Genomic DNA, 15,717 nt, shown 5'->3' with positions numbered 1-15,717 from the left:
TCTAATTTTTTTTTTTTTTTTTTTAATTATTTATTTATTTATTTATGGCTGTGTTGGGTCTTCGTTTCTGTGTGAGGGCTTTCTCTAGTTGTGGCCCAAATCTTCCTTTTCTTGACTCCCTGATCGCCTACTTCATACTTTTCCTCCCCTCCCCTCCCCTCCCCTCCCTCTCTGTATTGACTTGGATGAGAATGGGACTGAAGTCTATTTTTAATTGTTTTCCGTATTAAATGGAGTTTTCTATTTCCTGCCCCAAACTTGAAAAGCAGATGAATGAAACATTTTCTCTCACAGCCATCCCACTCAAATCATAGTTATTTTAGTAATTTTGTTTTTTTTTTCATTCTGTGTGGTTCCCATATTAATTTTCACCCATGAATCTATGTTCTTCAAAAGATAGAAGGGCCCCACCTCCTACACTAAGCTACGTAAGAGCCTGTTTTCCTTTCAGCGGTGCCATCCCCCTTACTGGCAGTAGCCTTCTCTGCCCAGAAAGTGCCCATAAAGGCAGGACAGACTGAAATGCTGGTTCTCTATGAACTTCTTTATGACTCATCTTTTTAAAAAACCCACTCAAAAGGAAGCAAGTTAGTTCCCAGAAGGAAGGGCAGTTTACTCCCAAGGCCACTTGGTTTTTGGGAAATGCCAAGTGTAATGCCAACTACTTCTGATGGCACCTAGTGAGACGTTTTTGGGCACAGAAGTGCCTGTGGTTCCTTTTTGCTTCTTCCCTGAACAAATGGAGTCTTATTTGCTGAGATGCCTTTGGTTCTTGCCTTTCTCTTTTGTCCAAGTCCTGCCTTTGGGCTTAAACATCAGAATCGTGCAGCCTGAATCACACGTCCCTCAGGAAAGGGTTCAAGTACTTTGCCGTTTGGAATTAAAAGGTAGCTTCCCCTACGCTCCTTAAGGAGGCGGGAAGAGTTGCGGAGAACGGAAATGCCCAGCGCACTGGCTTTGGGTCACTAATCGTCAACTCACTTTAGGTCAGGCATTTTTGGCTTCGCTTTGGAATTTACCCAGCCTGACAGCCCTGCTTTGCCTCACAAAACGTACCCGTGAAAACAGTTTAACTATTGCGAAGTCTCCTGAGGGAGTGATAACTCTGCTCCACTTCTAGAATTCTAGTTTAGTCATCGTAAAAAAGGTTCCCGTTGTTCCTGCCTAGGCTGCCCCAGGGCATAGTGCGACAATAACCCTGTCTCCCCAGGCCAGGTCCCCCTACTGCACCTCTGGCCTGGCTCTCACAGTTGTGTAAACATAGCCCTTGCCCCTCTCTCTGGAGCTTTCCGTCCCATATGTGTTTGAGGGCAGATGGCTTATGATCAGTCTGGGGAGGAGGATTTAAACTGGAAAACTCTCAGGACTGAGAGTGCACGGGTGGTTCTTGGTCTTCAGTGTGCATAGCATGCTGGGAGTCACATTCAGGAGGTCTTTGGCGGGGAGGCATGGGGGAGAAGCTCTGCATTTTTCAGCACGCTTGCAGGACAAGTCCATGGACCACATGAAGGACAGGAGTTCCGCGGTCCCAGACTTCTACATCCCATGGTCACGTGAAACGGCCTGGGGACTAGCCTGGGGACTAGTTAGTTGCTAATTTCTAACTTTTGCTAAATAACACTCCTGAAAAACCACCACTGTGATCTACACTGCATGCATCTCTTTCTATGAAGGAAAGGCTATTCCACACCTCAGAAGTGCGATACCACATAATCTTTTCAACTGAAGAAATTTGCTTTTGATTGCTAGGGAAGGCCTTGCTTCCAGCTTGGAGACTAGCGTTTGGTTACCATAGATCCAGTGAGCACTTTGATTTAACAGACAAGGAAACTGAGGCTGAGACGTTACGTGGTTGGTCAGTGCCATCTGGCAAGTTGCTGGCAGAGCTGAGCCTAGGGCTCTGCTGGGCTTCTGTGGCACAGCTAGTGTGAACCTTGCCCACGTGCCCGACGTACACAGGGCGGCTTCCACCAGCTGCGAGCTCCCCTGCTGCTCTGTTTACTTCTCGCCACGCTGGTTCTGGAGGGAGGGTGGGGATGCTGCCAAGGGGGACAATGACAGCACCCATGGGCTGGCAAGTGTTCTATTTTTATACATGTGGCTGCTTTATATTTAGCAGCTGTAGAAGGTAAAGGTCATGTCTGTGCTTATCCCAAAGCACATACGCACAGAACTCTCCAAAGGAGATGCTGGCCTCCCCACCGCGAGACTGCCCAGGAGGGTGGGAAACCAATGGACCTCCCACTGTTAAGGAACCAGTGGGACCTGGTGATTAGAGTTGGAAAGAAGCCTGGGGGACCCAGGTTCTAGACGCAGCTCTGATTTTCAGTGTCATCTTGGGTAGTTTGTGCCCCTTATGTGAGGTTTCTCAGCCAGTGCTGACCTACCTGCTAGAGTTACTGTGAAGATTAAAAGCGTTCACACACATGAAAGCTCTTAAAACAATACCTGGCATTTCACAAGCTCTCAGATGGTAGCTGCCATGGTTATGATTACATTCCCTCAAAAGGTACCAAGACTGGGGTGTATAAGGTCCTGCTCCCTTGAGACCAGGGGAGTTGAGGGCCTCCTTCAGTGATCAGATCACTTTAAGAGGTAAACAACCATAAAACAGTGATTGTTCCCCAAATCCTGGCACAAATCTAGGGGGAGAGGGACAGGAGGCACCACACCCAGATGATAAAGCCACATTAATATCCCTGTCTTTAGCTGGACTACACAGCATTTTAGCATCTAAGCCCAGAGGACAGTAAGGACACCGGCTTGGGGATCCTAACGAGTTATGCCAGGACTTCTTGGTCTTAGCATGTTTGTGTAAATCTCACTTACACTGTGTTTTTTTTTTTTGTTTTTTATCACAGAACAGCAGAAACGACTCAGTAGCCTTTCAGGTAGGTGAGAAATATTTATTTACACACTAACACCTGTTCCTGCTAAAGCCATCTTCTGTCCACCACCTGATGTGTTCAGTCAGTGAAGTCTTGCGAGCTTCTCTGATGTGTTGGGAACTGCTTATTGCTGGCTGCAAGGATGATCAAAACAGGCATGGTTCCTGCCTCCCTGGAACTTGAAGGCTGGTGGGGGCACACTAGTGGTGCAAACTAGTAAACGTGTCCAGTGGGACAGTGACAAGTGCCTTGATCGGTAAGAACTGGCTATTCTGAATAAAAAGGACAAGGAGCTGTGCTTTGGATGGAGTGCTCCTGGCCAGCGTCATTGAAGAAGCCACCTTCCTATTGCTTCTGTGTCTCTTCTGGGGTGTGACAATCTGGGGTTGGGAAATGTGGATCAGTTCTCTCCTTTTTGGGTGGCAAACCCAAATGCCAGTAGATGACCCTGGGATGATGGACCAAGGGGAGAGCCTCCAGACCAGCAGTGCCTGGAAGAGGGTTGGGAGCACAGCTTCTTGAACTTGAGCTGGCATCAGACCCTCCTGGAGAGCTGGCCAAAGCCCAGATTCCCGGGCCACACCTCCAGAGATTCGGATTTCACGGGTATAGGCGAGAAGTTGCATTTCTTTTTTCTTTTTTTTTAATATTTATTTGGCTGCGTTGGGTCTCAGTGGCGGCACAAAGGGTCTTCGTTGCGGTGCGTGGGCTCCAGGGTTCTCTATTGGTGGTGTGCAGGCTCGGTAGTGGCGCACGGGCTTAGTTGCCCCACGGCATGTGGGATCTTAGTTCCCTGACCGGGGATCGAAACCACGTCCCCTGCATCGGAAGGCAGATTCTTAACCACCGGACCACCAGGGAAGTCCCAGAAGTTGAATTTCTAACCAGCTCCCCGGCGATGCCAATGCTTCCCTCTGTACTGACTGCATTGGAATAGCAGGTTTCCTCAAGAGCCGGCAGTGGTGGGGAGTGACTGCAAATATAATCAGGTATCAGGGCTCACTGCCTGACAAAGTGCGCAGGATTGGGACAAGGTTGGGGTGGGGAGGGAACCCAGGAATGGGAATGTTCGGCCATTTCCTTCCGGCTGTCTGCAGCCATAATCCTGGTTCTCCCACCTACTGATGGTGAGACGTAAGGCAGGTTACTGATGATCTAAACTACAGATCGGGTTTTATCTGCCAGATAGGGAAAGCAGTGGTGCCTCCTGGGTTCTGCTTGTCAGCAGCTTAGTACTGAGTACGGGCACTCAAGTGCGTGATAGAAATGAGCTACTGTTGTCAGTAGGTGCCTCCGCTGGCTCACTTGTCATTTTATTGAGTGCCTACTTTGGGTAAGGCACCAAGCCAGGCTCTGGGGCTGTTTCAGGGAACTGTGCTGCCCTCAAGCAGCTAATGGTGTGACATCGTGGCTTGTAACCTTGTTTTGGTCATGGACTCATTTGGAGAATCTAAGCAAGGCAGTAGATTCATTCTCTAGAAAAAGCCACATGCATGCAAACACATGGATTTGCCGGTACTCGTGATCTCTGGGGTTGAGGACCCCTGATCTGGTGGATAGCAAAAGCCACCATTTTTCTGAGCAGCTTACTCCATGAGTTCTGTGTTCCTTCATCCCGCTGCTGTCCTTGTGATTTGTGGAGAGCCTGGTGGGGAGGACATGGGGTTCTCACACCCTCTCCACTTTATCCAGGACTTGGCCGCAGGACCAGGACAGGCCGTGGCTGAGCTCAAGGTGCCCTTTGCTGCCCCTCCTGGAGCTGCCGCACTCCAGCCCACTTCATTCCCTGGTCCCAGCCCAGATTGCTGAGAACAGGGCGGCTCTGAAAAGGAGCTCCTGTGGGTGCCTTCCTGCTTTGGGGAGTTTGAAAAGGTACCTCAACACAAGTTAGGGGACCCAGAGTTTGGTCCTGATTCTTCCCTCTTATAGTAGCTGTTTGTCCCTGGGTAAGTGACTTCACCTCACTGAGCCAGTTTCCTCGTATGGGAAATAGGCATGTAATCCTTGCCCCTGCCTCAAAGAGGCGTTGTAGGGATCATTTGTGATGGGAAGAGGGAGGAGGGTGCTTTGCACACTGGAAGGTGCTGTGTGAATGTCGGGGCTTCTCTATCATGCTGGCAGGCTCAGGCCACTTCCTCCGCTTTAAAATAAGCCCAGCGCTTCCATCCTCCACTTTTGGTGCAGATCCACTAAGGGTATTTGATAGAGCGGGATCTAAAGTAGGTGCTCACTAAAAGCAGTTTTGTTTAAAAAGGAAGAGCACCGTTTTGTTCAGGAGCTCCTGAAGGAGAGAAGGCTGGTGGGGCTGGTGCTCTAGTCTGTGCTCTGGAGTAAGAGAAAGTAAGGCTTCTCCCCCCACCGCAGTGGTGATGGGACTTGGAAGGACCACCAGCCTCCCTCCCACTAACCGATTTTTTATTGAACCTCTGTGGGGCTTCATGCTTAATGAGATTCCTCCAGGAATGAGACCCGCATGGGATTTGGCCTCACGAAGCTCCTGTCCCCTGGGTGGAAAGACAGGAAAACAAGGGCTGGGACAGAGGGGCTGGCATAGGGTATGGAGAGGCCACCCCTCCCTTCCCCGAGGGAAGTGTAAGCAGCGCTGTGATCCTCAATCACAAAGCTTTGGATGTGAAGACTAGGGATGTTTTCCCACCTCCCACAGACACAGATGCCCTGTCCAGGTTGTCAGCAGCAGCCTTCATTGAGTGGCCCTTTCCAGGACCTTCCTTTGAAAGCACAGTATAAAACTCGAAGGAAATGCTCCAGGGTGTCATGTATTTGCCTAGTGAGAAATAGCAGCAAGGCTTCATCGTAACCCATTGAATGTCACAGGGTGGCCCCATCACCTGCATGGTACAATGAAGTGTCACCTTGGGTTTCCACTATATAAAGAAACACTTCTTCTTTAGAGGCTGCAGTTCAGCCCTCTGTGTGTTGAAACCCACTCAGTTACAAATCACATGATCATAGGCTTCTAAAGTAAAAGAGTTCAGGGCTAATTTTCGTAGATCAAAAGGACTCTGGCAGCTTGGGAACAAATCCATGGACTGTCAGCCTGAGTTTTGCAGTTAAGTGATGGCTGCTAGAGGCACCTGCCCTAACAATTTCTTAAGAATAGGTCTAGGTCTGGAAACGCTGAGGTTGGCATATCTGCCTCTGAAGAGATGACAGTAGAGTGTGAGGACAAGCATCTCTAAGCGCTTGGTGGGACAGCTTGAAATCAGCCTCACCTGCTGCAACTTGCTCACACTGAGGCAAGGCCTTTCCGGTCCGGAGGGGAGTGTTCAGCACAGCCATGTTAAGGGAGGACTCTGGTAACTCAACATCCCGCCACCCTCCCGAGCTTCCTGCCAAATCCTTGGCCTCCTGTTGGAATTTTGTGGGAGCCTGAGAACTCATCCCGTAAAACCAGTCTGGTCTTAACATCTTGTAAAGCTTGTGGTGGTGATACCAGAGATACAACAAACCAGTGAATAAAACAAAAAAGAAGTAGGCTCACAGATGTAGAGAACACACTAGTGGTTTCCAGTGGTGTGAGGGGGTGGGAAGTACAACCTATCGGGTGTAAGATGGGCTACAGGGGTATATCATACAACACGGGGAATATAGCCAATATTTTGTAATAACTGTAAATGGAGCGTAACCTTTAAAAATTGTATTAAAAATTAGAGCAGTGTGAAATCATTTTAATTAAGGAAAATCCCTGTCTTTAAAAAAAAAAAAAAACAACTTACGGTGATGGGGTTTTCTGAAGCGCTCATGAAGCTGAGTCTTGCACAGAATGTTTAGAAACTGTTCTGCGGTCGCAGAATGAGTATTCATTTCTGTAGTTGGTTGGAAACCCGGGCAAAGCCACTCCATTGAGCAGTCTGTGAAAGTCATAAACCTGAGCTCGCTGGCGGCAGTGTTTCCCCAGCTCCCACGCCCCTCCTCCACGCACAGACATCTCTGACCTTGGCACCGCTTTCCATGTACCCTGGAACATGGAATGCTTAGTCCTCCAGCCAGCACTCGGAACGTTTTCTTTTCTCAGAGATGAGAACCTCTCCCTCAGTCAATGAACAGATCCTTCCCGGACACGTACTAATAGCCCGGGCACATCTTCATCCCCTGCTGTCTCACCTCACGGGCTCCACTGGTAGGACATTAGACTCCCCGGTGTAACCCTTTTTGCCCTCCAGTCTTTTGGCCTCTCTGGTGACCATCTGACATGCTCCTTCCTCCCGTGCTGACCTCCTCCCTACTTAACTGCCCGCTTCCTGCCCACAGACTCATCCCTTCCCCTGAAATCTGGCGTCTGCCCTCACTACCCTCCTGAAATTTTCTCGCTCAGAGAGATCCTGTGACTTTTTTTGCCTAAGGTAACGCTGCTTCCTCTGCTTCAATTTCTTTTTTTCTTTTTTCTTTTTTTTCCTCTGACGCGTTACCATCCCACTTCTTGGAACTCTGTCTTCTCAGGTTTCAGTGACACCTCACTTGTTCCTCTCCGGTTCATCTCCTATCCCTCCAGCAACAGCTGCAAGCTTCTGGGAACCCTTTTTTTTTTCCCTGCTTTTCAGCCTGTAACTGTGACATTCCTTCGTGCATGACCTCGGCCCTTGACTCTGCTGTCATCTCCTCCACTGACCTCTTCCATCTCCTTGCCTTCAGCCATCACTTTTGTGCTGATGGCTCCAGAATCGCCCTCTTCCGGGGCCTCTCCCTGGGCTTCACTCTCACGTTTCTTCAGGGTCTCCAGGGCACTTCTACTTGAGTGTCTCGCTGTCTCCTCAAAGTTACCCTGTCTAAGTGCAGGCAGCCTTCTCTCCCTGCCTTCCCCAGCCCAGTTCCCTTTCCTGACTTCTCTGTTTGGATCAGGCCAGGCTCCCAGGCTCAAAACCTTGGTCCCACCTTGGAGGGAGGCCAGACAGGATGTGGTTCAGAGAGGACCGCTGGAGTCACGTGGACACTAGGCCAAATCCCGACTTGACCACACGCTGCTGTGTGACCTCAGGCAGGCTACTTTAACTTTTCTGTGCTTTGTTCCCCTTGCCTGTCTTTTAAAAATGGAGGGATGATTTAATGGATCAATAACTGAAAAGCTCAGTGCAAACCACAGCACTAGTAAATGGTTAGATGGGCATTCATACTCTACTGCTGTTCTGTCCAGTATGGTAGCCACTAGCCAGCCACATGTGGCCATGGAGCACTTAAAATGTGGCCAATGCAAATCAAGAGGTGCTGTAGGTATAATACACACGCTCACATGCAGTGCTTGGTACAAGATAAAGAATGTATAACACCTCATTAGTAATTGCTTATACTGATTACATGTTGAAATGATATTTTAGATAGAGTAACTAAAATAAAAATTAATTTTACTTGTTTCTTTTTTTAAAAAATGGAGGGATGATGATAGTTTCTTCCTCATAGAGTTACTGGGAGGATGAGCTGCGATAATGTACGTGAAGAGCTTAGCACACTGCCTGGCCCATAATAAGCTCAGAGTAGTCCAGAGGCCCCTGGCATTTGCTTATGCCATTCCCTCCGCCAGGAGCACCCTTCACTTCCTCTTTGTCTGGCTGACCCTTCTGAGAGGTGGTGCCTGAACCCAGTTCCTCAGCGGAGTGGGATGTGGACTCCTCTGTCAGCACTGGTTGCCTCCATTCTCATTGCTGGCTCTCCTCTTTCTGCCCACTAGACCGTCAGTTCCTTGAAGGCCAGGCTGGGAATGGTTCACCCCCATGTCCATAGCACACGTGAACGCATAGCACCTGGCAGGTGCTTTGTAAATGCCTCCCATAAATAAATGATATGCCTTGGACTAACAGAACACCCTAAGTAATTTTATAATCTATAGACCACACATGGTACGTTTATTAGCTCTCTGTAGCTTCCAATCCTGGATGAAATTAAATAAACTCTAATGTGCATTTAGCAGTTTACCGTTTTCTGAGCACTTGGCATAAGGTATTTTATTAGGTCCTCACAAGATCGCTGTGAGCTGGCCAGCGATGTGAGCTGGATGAGAAAACAGAGGCACAGAAAAGTTAAGTGACTTCCTCAGGGGGAAACAAGGACTTTCAAGTAGTGTCTGGCCACCCTCATGTGGTTTACCTGCTCCCTGAATTCCTAGAAAAGTCAGAACTACCTGGATGTCTGGAGCACCAAGTACAGACATCTATAGGGCACTTACCACACTGTCCACACATTTTTTAAAAGTGCCTAATGGGCGGAAAACAGTATGGAGGTTTCTCAAAAAAAAAAAAAACCCTCAAATAGAGTTACCATGTGACCCAGCAATTCCGCTCCTGGGTATATATCTGAAAAAAACAAAACCACTAATTTGAAAAGATGCATGCACCCCAATGTTCATAGCAGCATTATTTACAGTTGCCAAGGTATGGAAGCAACCTAAGTGTCCATCAACAGATGAATGGATAAAGAAGATGTGGTATGTACACAATGGAATATAACTCAGCCATAAAAATGAAATTTTGCCATTTGCAGCAACATGGATGGACTTGGAGGGCATTATGCTTGGTGAAATAAGTCAGAGAAAGACAGATACTGCCATGATATCACTTATATGTGTAATCTAAAAAATACAACAAACTAGTGAATAAAACAAAAAAACAGACTCCGGTATAGAGAATAAACTAGTGGTTACCAGTGGGGTAAGAAAAAGGGGAGAGGGGCAAAGTAAGGGTAGGAGTACAAAGGGTTATTATGGGATTATATGAAATCATGTGTGTGAAACTTTTGAAAATTGTAAAACACTACAGAATCTAATCTTTCATCCAATAAATAAAAAACAAATACTAAACAAAAAAAAAGGGCCAGATGGTAAATACGTTAGGCTTCGCAAGCCATACGGTTTCTGTCACAGCTACTCAGCTCTGTCGTTGTAGCTCCAAAGCAGCAGTAAATAATACGTTAGCGAAGAGCATGGCTGTGTTCTAATAAAACTTTATTTACAGAAACCGGGGGCTGGGCCATGGTTTGCTGACCCCTGCTCTAGGCACAACTTCCAGTTGAGAATTGGCAGACACACTCTACCCTAGCTGGATTGTTTGTGGGGAATTTGCTTTGGAGCCACCAGTAGAGCTTCAGCTAATGATTGCTTTTCTTTTCCAGATCCTGTCTCGGAAAGAAGAGTGGGAGAGCAGGACTCAGCACCAACTCAGGAAAAACCCACCTCCCCTGGCAGGGCTGCTGAGAAGAAGGTGAAGGATGACAGCAGGCGGGTGGCAAAGAGCACTCAGGACCTAAGCGATGTTTCCATGGATGATGTGGGCATCCCACTCCGGGTACGAGTGCGAACCGACAGGTCCTTCTTAGGCTTTGTCCTAAGCCAGTGACAGGCGTCCACCCCTGGGTCCATGTGAACCCCGTCTGTGGGTGGCAGAGACCTCAAAAGGAGGGTCCTCAGCACTGTCTTCTCTCTAAGCCCACTGAGGCCTGCAGAGCCTCCAAGAGCTGGGTGACAACTTTTCCCAAAGCATACGTTAGCTGTTTCTAAATCCATGAGAAAAGGGTTTCATGGTCAAATGAATGTGGGGGAAAGCTGGGTGGAACAAAGGCAGATTGCTTTCTCTGTGGCAGAACTTCTGAGAGGCTTCAGGCATGTGTGTGTTCAAGAGGAGAAGGTCATGAGCCATGTTTCCCAGTCTTCTTCGTTATTGTGCTGTAGTCCAGGGTTAGAGAACCCTGGGAAGAGTGCGAGGCTCAGGGTCCCTGCCACCTTGCGTTCAGGAAGAAGTTCCCTTGGATGGGAGATAGCCCGTCATCCAGGGAGAGTGGGAGACTCTCAGGGACACACAGGGTGGATTCAGCCTGCAGGGCCTCAGAACAGGGTGGGTCTCATGGCAGCCCTGGCGTAGCCCTCCCCGCTGTGCAGGCCTGCCAGCCTCCTGCAGGCCCTGGGATCCCAGAGAAGCCCCACATTTGCACCTGGATTGGGGTGAACCCCATCCCTCTCCATGTGCCAGAACCAGAACACTGGCTGTGATGTGTTTCTCTGTGATTTCCATTGAGCAAAGGACAGGTTTTTGTGTCCCTTTGGGGGAGGCTGATAGAAACAGCAGTGGGCTAAGCCTCAAAAGAATTGTTGTCCTAAGGAATAATAAGAATTCCAATAGGGCTTCCCTGGTGGCGCAGTGGTTGAGAGTCCGCCTGCCGATGCAGGGGACACGGGTTCGTGCCCCGGTCTGGGAAGATCCCACATGCTGCGGAGCAGCTGGGGCCGTGAGCAATGGCTGCTTAGCCTGCGCGGCGGGAGCCTGTGCTCTGCAACGGGAGAGGCCACAACAGTGAGAGGCCCGCGTACCGCAAAAAAAAAAAAAAAAAAAAAAAAGAATTCCAATAATAATAAGTAGTAGTAGAAAGAATTATTACTAATAGTGATCGCAGTGTTCGTTTGCTAATGCATTATCTCATTTAAACATTATTCACCGTACAAGGTAGGTGTTAATATCATTCCCATTTTATAGATGAGGAAACAGGGACTCAGGCGGGATTACTTGCCCAGGATTGCACAACCTGTGGGTGACAGAGCAGACCCTTCCCGCTAACCATCCTGTTGGGCAGCCCTCCCTCTCACCTGCTCACCTGCTCTAGGACCATTGACTTTCTGTATCATATTTTCTCATCTGTAAGGTGGGAGTGAAAGTATCTGATCTAACCACCTGTCTCCTTCCTTGTTTTATTTTTATCTTAAAAAACAACCCAGCTTTGTGGTTAGGATGGAAACTCTCTGGTATTGGATGCTATAATGGGTTACATTTTAATGTATACATTCTAAATCTAGCCCTATGCAGGTGGCTTAGATACACTTCTACAGAGTAACCTGAAATGGGTTATAAGCATATGTTCCTTGTGTCTTACATTTCTAGGAGCCTTTACTTCAGTTTAGTCATCTATATATGGAGAGAGGTTCCCTCTAAAAATTACCTAAGAATGGACACATTTCAAGTGGATCCTTGTCCACTGGTTTCAAAACCTGCATCCTTTTGACCAAATATTACCCTGCAGATTCAGGTCTGAATCCCTTGGTTTGTCGGTTCTTTCTCAACAGTTTTGCATTTAAAAAAGAAAAGATTTCAATGTGAGATCACAAAGATGTATAGAATTACATGAGTTTTGACTGTTGTCACTTTGCATTTTGCTTTCGTAATCATGGAAGTTCTGAAACGTGCTGAGATTTCCATTTTATTTTACTCTTTTTCTCCAGAACACCGAGAGATCAAAAGACTGGTACAAGACCATGTTTAAGCAGATCCACAAACTAAACAGAGGTATTGATTTTCGTTTGTAGAAGCTGTGCTGTGCCCATATGTTGACTATTGTGGTGAGGACCTAAACTCACTTGGCCGGAAGACTGGGCCCTGCAGCTTGACCTCATTAGGCCCGGGCCTGCCTGAGCCCAGCCATGCACCTGCAAGAGCAGAGGGGACGGGAGAACTTGTGCGCCTGCCTCACATGTGGGAGCTCAGGTCGGCTCCCAAGTCCTCCCTCCCAGATGCTGGGGATGCAGCAGGCCGAGCCCAGCACTCTGCCCGCGTTCTTTAGCATCTGCCTGCCTGGGATGTGAGCAGCTTCGGCTCCCACCTGCTTCTGGCTTTAGGTGCACCTCCCAATGTCAGCCCATGACTGCCTTGTAGGCAGAGCAAGTTGAGAAGGCATGAACTGGGAGTTAAAAAGTGTTCTCGCCTGGGTTCAGTCCCCCAAGCACTCATGTGACCGTGGGCCAATCATGTACCTCTCTGTGTTTGTTCCCCTCCCCTTCCTCTGAGGGATGTGGCAGGGCCCAAATGAGAGCAAATTCTGCTTTGTGAAGCAGGACGCAGGGTGCACCTGTTTGACGGTGTTAATGTGAAAAATAATCTTCCCCAGCTGGGAGCCAGCACTTGGCAGGGAGCCAGTCCAGAGCTGACACAACAAAGCCCGCTCCAGCTGGGAGAGTAGTGCTTCCAAATCAGGGGCCTGCTGGGCTGCCAGCAGGGGACCCAGCATGGTGGGAGAACCCCAGGCCAGTGCTCAGGCAGGTTGCAAGCCCCACAGCTCTCATCCACCTGTGCCGCCACTCAGCTGCTGGGCAGGGATGCAGCTGCACTGTGAGAAGGGTACCACTCCTCCTGCAGGCAGAGCATCCTGTCCTTCCCTGTGGCCAAATCCAGTCTGGCCGCCTGGCACAGAAGACACACGAAGGCAAAGGAAAAGCGTCTGATCATTGTCTGGTCAGCCTGTGCCGCAGATAACCAGTCTCTCTGATTAACTGTGGCTGCCAGCTAACATCACTGTTAATTAGCTCCTGCCGTGTTCAGAATGAACCTGGGGGTACCCCTCTTCAATTTGTTTCTAAACTTTGAGATGCTCAGTATTTAGTGTTTCTGAGCCAAGAGTAAATTCACTCTTTTTGAGGTAGATGAGCTCAGTCACGGTGGTGATGCTGGCTGTCTGATCAGATGGTGTCAGTTCCACTGGTCACTTCCTAAAGCCAATGTCCATTTCCCCAGCAGTCTGTCTCTCACCTTTAGATCCAGCTTTGGCAGCCCAAATGCCGAGACACAGGTGCATATGTGAAAAATATGTAATTCTGCCCCTCAGGCAACATTGGTCCTCTCATATATTATAGATGATAACTCAACCTAAATTACAGATTCTGAGCGAAACTACCTGCCCTAGGCAGAGGTATTTGAAAAATTAAGAATCCACTAATTTGCCCTGATTCTAATGTCTACAGCACAAGCTTTGATTTTTTAAAAAAAATCATTTGATGACAGTTATTGTCTTTACACACAATTTATTAGCATACTTAATATTTTTTTCCCATAAAAGGTGAAAATTTGAAGCCTTGTGCTAAATGCCTTTTGCTTATTGGAGACGGTATTTATGTAATTCTTTGTCCAAGAAGAGAAATGATATTGTGTCTTTAGACGTGTCTCAGTAATTCAGGCAAAAGGACTGGATTTTTAAAAGCAATTTGAATTCCTTTCATCACTGGTGAAGCTTAGTATGTTCCAGAATTCAAGGAGCCTGAATTGCGTGTGGATTCCTATTTGTTCATTCTCTCCATTTGTATCTTCCTCTATTCTCTCTACCAAACCTGCTCCTCTGCCTAGACACTCCTGAAGAAAACCCTTATTTCCCTACGTACAAATTCCCTGAACTTCCTGAAATCCAGCAAAATTCTGAAGGTACCATGAACTTAGACAGTGTATCTGTTGTCCTAGCCTTAAATTAATTCTTACAGTTCCATTTTAGGAATAAGATTTTGGCTTTTAGATTTTGTTTTTGTAGTCACTTTTGATTGGCAGAAATTTTATTTCACTTATTTGCATGAATGTGCCATATTAAAATAACCAAGTCCTTTCTAATTCATTAATCTCTTTTCAAGTGTGATGCCGTGTGCTTTAATAACACTAAAATAGGTAATCAGTCATTCGAAAGAATCAATTGGAGATTTGTCACTTCCTCCACTTCGTGGTGGATAGTTTCAAAATCCACTGCTTTTCTCTGCTACAGAGGACAATCCTTACACTCCTACCTACCAGTTTCCTGCATCTACTCCTAGTCCTAAATCTGAAGGTAATTAAAGGAAAATCATGTGCCTCTCTTTGTACCGATACTGTTACTTTCTTTTTCACCTTGGGGTTCTTCCTGGTTGCTAAGAGCTCTCTCCCCATCATTTGCTTCCCTCTAACCTTGTGTTTTGTGGTGTTCTCTTGCTCCTTGCTGACTGTGTTAACAGGAGTCTATCCAGGTGGTATTTTATTTAATCCTATTCCCTTGGAGTTTACAAGATTAATGGGGTAACCAGTGTGGCTTCGTTACGATACTTTGAACGTGTGGGGCTCTGGGAAAAGCTGCCTGTACTCAGATACCCAGGGCTTTGTATTTGGGGGTGGTCACGTGATGCTGGTGGCGGCGCACTGACTCGGGGAAGCTGAGTCATCATGGCTCATGGGCAGGAGGTAGACGTGCCAGCGTCAGCAAGAGAAACATTACCTGGTTCCCATATCTGCAACTAACTCTCCACTGGGCCCCTCTTGTCCTGGGTGTATCTCCAGGTATATCTCCTTGGTAGGGAGTTCCCCAAGACGTATCCAGGTATGGGATTCAGTCGTGGTGGGAGATGATAGCCCTTGAAAATAAGGGTTTTGACCAAGCTAGAAACCTTTTCATGAAAGAGCTGGCTAGGAATTTGGACCTGCTGGGGGAGGATGGCCACACTTGTATCTAAAAAGATATTTGTTTCTGGGGTAAATAGCCTAGGTGTCAAAGAAGGTTCTAAAAGGTGAGTGAAGGGCAACATCCTGAGAATTATTCTAATCGTAGGGATTGTCTGATTTTTAGATGAGTGACCCAGAAAGAGAGGAGTGGGTGGGGTCGGCAGGAGGCACTTTGATTAAATGCTCTTCTAGGATGAGATGTTGAGTGCTCCGAGCTTCATTCATTCAAGTAGTATTGAGCATTTGTGTGTGCCACATGCTGTCCTTGGAGCTGAGGACAGTGCCGTGAGTAAGACGTGTCCTCTTTTCTCCCATGTCAGGCAGGGAGTTAGACAAGGGTACTTCATCGTACTGGGTCTAGCATGGTGGCAGTTGTGAGAGCACGTGTCCAGAAGGCCCCAGAAAACCTTGCTGGCACACAGTAGGTCCTCAGCACATGCCTGAAGAGTGTTGCTGACCTCAGAAGCAGAGTTCTTCCTAGGGATGAAGCCCAGTGCAGTCCTGTCTTCAAGTGCTTCTCTGTTCCAATCAGCTCAGCAAACCATCCTGCCCAACCCGCCTCGTCATTGAAGTCATCCATTCAGTCATTCACCAGACTTTTACCGATCACTTAA

General features: G+C 47.8%; 1 protein-coding gene across 5 annotated transcripts in view; it reads left to right on the top strand.

Moving 5' to 3' along the window:
* Positions 1 to 15,717, top strand: part of SORBS1 (sorbin and SH3 domain containing 1) — a 239,950-nt gene that overhangs the window by 150,321 nt on the left and 73,912 nt on the right. For 4 of the 5 annotated variants that reach the window (XM_024750684.1, XM_024750683.1, XM_024750685.1 and 1 more), the window contains 3 exons: positions 2,862 to 2,891; positions 10,008 to 10,180; positions 12,103 to 12,166. In XM_024750684.1, coding sequence (XP_024606452.1) covers positions 2,862 to 2,891; positions 10,008 to 10,180; positions 12,103 to 12,166 — 267 coding nt within the window. Of the gene's footprint in view, positions 1 to 2,861; positions 2,892 to 10,007; positions 10,181 to 12,102; positions 12,167 to 13,993; positions 14,069 to 14,396; positions 14,460 to 15,717 lie in introns of all 5 variants that reach the window. The other variant, XM_024750680.1, reaches the window with a different exon arrangement.

The sequence above is a fragment of the Neophocaena asiaeorientalis genome, unplaced genomic scaffold, assembly GCF_003031525.2.
Source record: "Neophocaena asiaeorientalis asiaeorientalis breed wild unplaced genomic scaffold, Neophocaena_asiaeorientalis_V1.1 scaffold807, whole genome shotgun sequence".
Lineage (NCBI taxonomy): Eukaryota > Metazoa > Chordata > Mammalia > Artiodactyla > Phocoenidae > Neophocaena > Neophocaena asiaeorientalis.
Note: the sequence above shows the minus strand (reverse complement) of the source record. Positions and strands in the feature narration are given on the sequence as shown.